The following is a 1,961-nucleotide window of genomic DNA, read 5'->3' as shown; positions in this document are numbered from 1 at the left end:
TTAACTGTCTAAACAAGTATATGTTAAAAGAAAGTTTGGTAAGAATATGAAACATGCTGTTAAAAATAAATGTAAATATGTTTTAAAACATAGGCTGACTGAGTCAACTGAATTGTGGTGAAACTATATAAAATACATCAGTTATATCGCATACGGCATTCAGAAATTAAAATAACGGTCTCGTTTTAAACTTTTTTCAGAAAACAGAGCAGAAAGGTAGAGACAAACAGAGAAAGTGAGACACAGACAGAAAAGGTTTTCAGAGCATGACATGTTCATGCCCTGCCAAACCCATATGTGTTTCCTAATGCAAAGTCAAACTTCTCCTTGAACAGTTGGTAAGACACATGTAGTGGCAACTTGATGCAGTTAACACATGTGTTGGCAAGAGGGAACATTGATGTAGAGAAGCCATCATCTCCTTTGTGAATGAACTGGACAGAAGGAGTTGGGGAAAAGCCGATAGGTGGTACCACAGATGCTCCAGTTGTGAAGGCCAATATCTTCTCTAGTTTGGATGGCCCTTCTTCTTCTGTTAAAAAAAAAACAAAAATATTATCCAAGTGGTAGTCTGTCCAATTAATGTGTATTGTGAATCAATCTCTAAAGGCTACTGAATAAATTGTCCAGTAAGAGTATTTCACTTCTCAAAACCAAAGCGTCTAAAATCTGAATGCCTCTTATAGCAATGAATTTATAACAGGTCTTTCATCTTTCAACATTTGCAGGTTGCTTTCTGATAATGTTACGACTACCAAGAGAATAAAATAAAAAGAATGATACTAAAAAAAAACGATGCATGAGTTTATTTGACAATTAAACCATTAATTACCTTCTGCATCTTGGAGATAGTCCCTCCAGAAAGTAACGACCATCTCCTCAGCAGCTCTCTTGTTGCTCCCTTCTGGAGAGAGACGAATGCTGAAAAGATCATCCACCTGGTCAGCAGTCAGCGTGTTCGGCTCATAGCAGAACAGGGGTCGAAAGCTGTCTGGATGTCGTCGTATTTGGTCCAGAACCCCAAGAGTTTTCAGTCCTTCACAGAATCTGTACAAACAACATGGAATAATTGTACAATCCATAATTCAATTGTACACTGTCAAATTGTCCCTTGGTTTTATACAAACATAATAGATTTTGTGAAGCTAGTCTTACACCTTGTTGCTCAATGGTTAAAATTATTACTCCTTTTGAGATTGATCTGACTGTACAACTACTAACACTGAATACCTTTGAAATGGACCTTGAACCCTGTGGATGACCTGAAACATGACAATGTCTTGTACCAGCAGATCCCTGTCTCTTATCGACCGCATAGGCCTCAGACATCCTGCATTGGCCAAGTAGTCAAGCAAAGGTGCATTTGACTTCTCAAGGTCCTCAAGGGTTGTACTTTCAGATACCTAGCATCACAAGAAGCAGCAAGATGGCTTGTTATGGAAGTTTCTTATTAGTCTTTTAACTTATTAGTACGAACCCAGACACTAGTGGTCTGCATACTACAGAATGTCTAGAGGTACCCTAACAGTTCATGGCAGTGCAGGTTTTTTTCACACATTGCTACAATGTGATAAATAAGAAGGAAAATATGCTTTGCTGTCGACACTTGTCCGTTGAATAGTGGTGGCATTTAAACTACAACATATGGAAAAACGTGGGTTGATACTCCTTTTCAGAAGAATGGAACAACAAAGAGCAAATAATTGTAAATTAATTCTAATGCAGTATAACATTCAAAAGCTATCAACTGACCTTTTTGACTTTTTCCAAGAGTTCTGTGTCAGCTATGTCTTCTAGTTTTGGATTTGCTGAACCATTGACCAGAAGACAAAATACTGTTGGCGAGAGGAAGTTTGGTGGTGGACCGCCATGTACCAAGCTCACTGCAGTGGCTTTGCCAGCAATGTAGTACCAGTCCTCTCTTAGAGCTGCAAAACAATGGCATAAAAGGAAAAACAATA

The 1,961-nt window shown here is 38.3% G+C and overlaps 1 protein-coding gene across 1 annotated transcript; it reads right to left on the bottom strand.

Moving 5' to 3' along the window:
- Positions 1-6: 6 nt before the first annotated feature.
- Positions 7-1,928, bottom strand: LOC118338602 (the record flags this gene model as incomplete). Its single annotated transcript, XM_035675879.1, is given in 4 exon segments — positions 7-532; positions 833-1,047; positions 1,231-1,403; positions 1,753-1,928. Coding segments are annotated over 4 exon segments (821 nt in total), but the record flags the coding sequence as incomplete, so codon positions are not given.
- Positions 1,929-1,961: the final 33 nt, after the last annotated feature.

Source organism: Morone saxatilis, unplaced genomic scaffold, assembly GCF_004916995.1.
Source record: "Morone saxatilis isolate NCDOM2014 unplaced genomic scaffold, NCSU_SB_2.0 Contig421, whole genome shotgun sequence".
NCBI classification, from domain to species: Eukaryota; Metazoa; Chordata; class Actinopteri; family Moronidae; genus Morone; species Morone saxatilis.
Note: the sequence above shows the minus strand (reverse complement) of the source record. Positions and strands in the feature narration are given on the sequence as shown.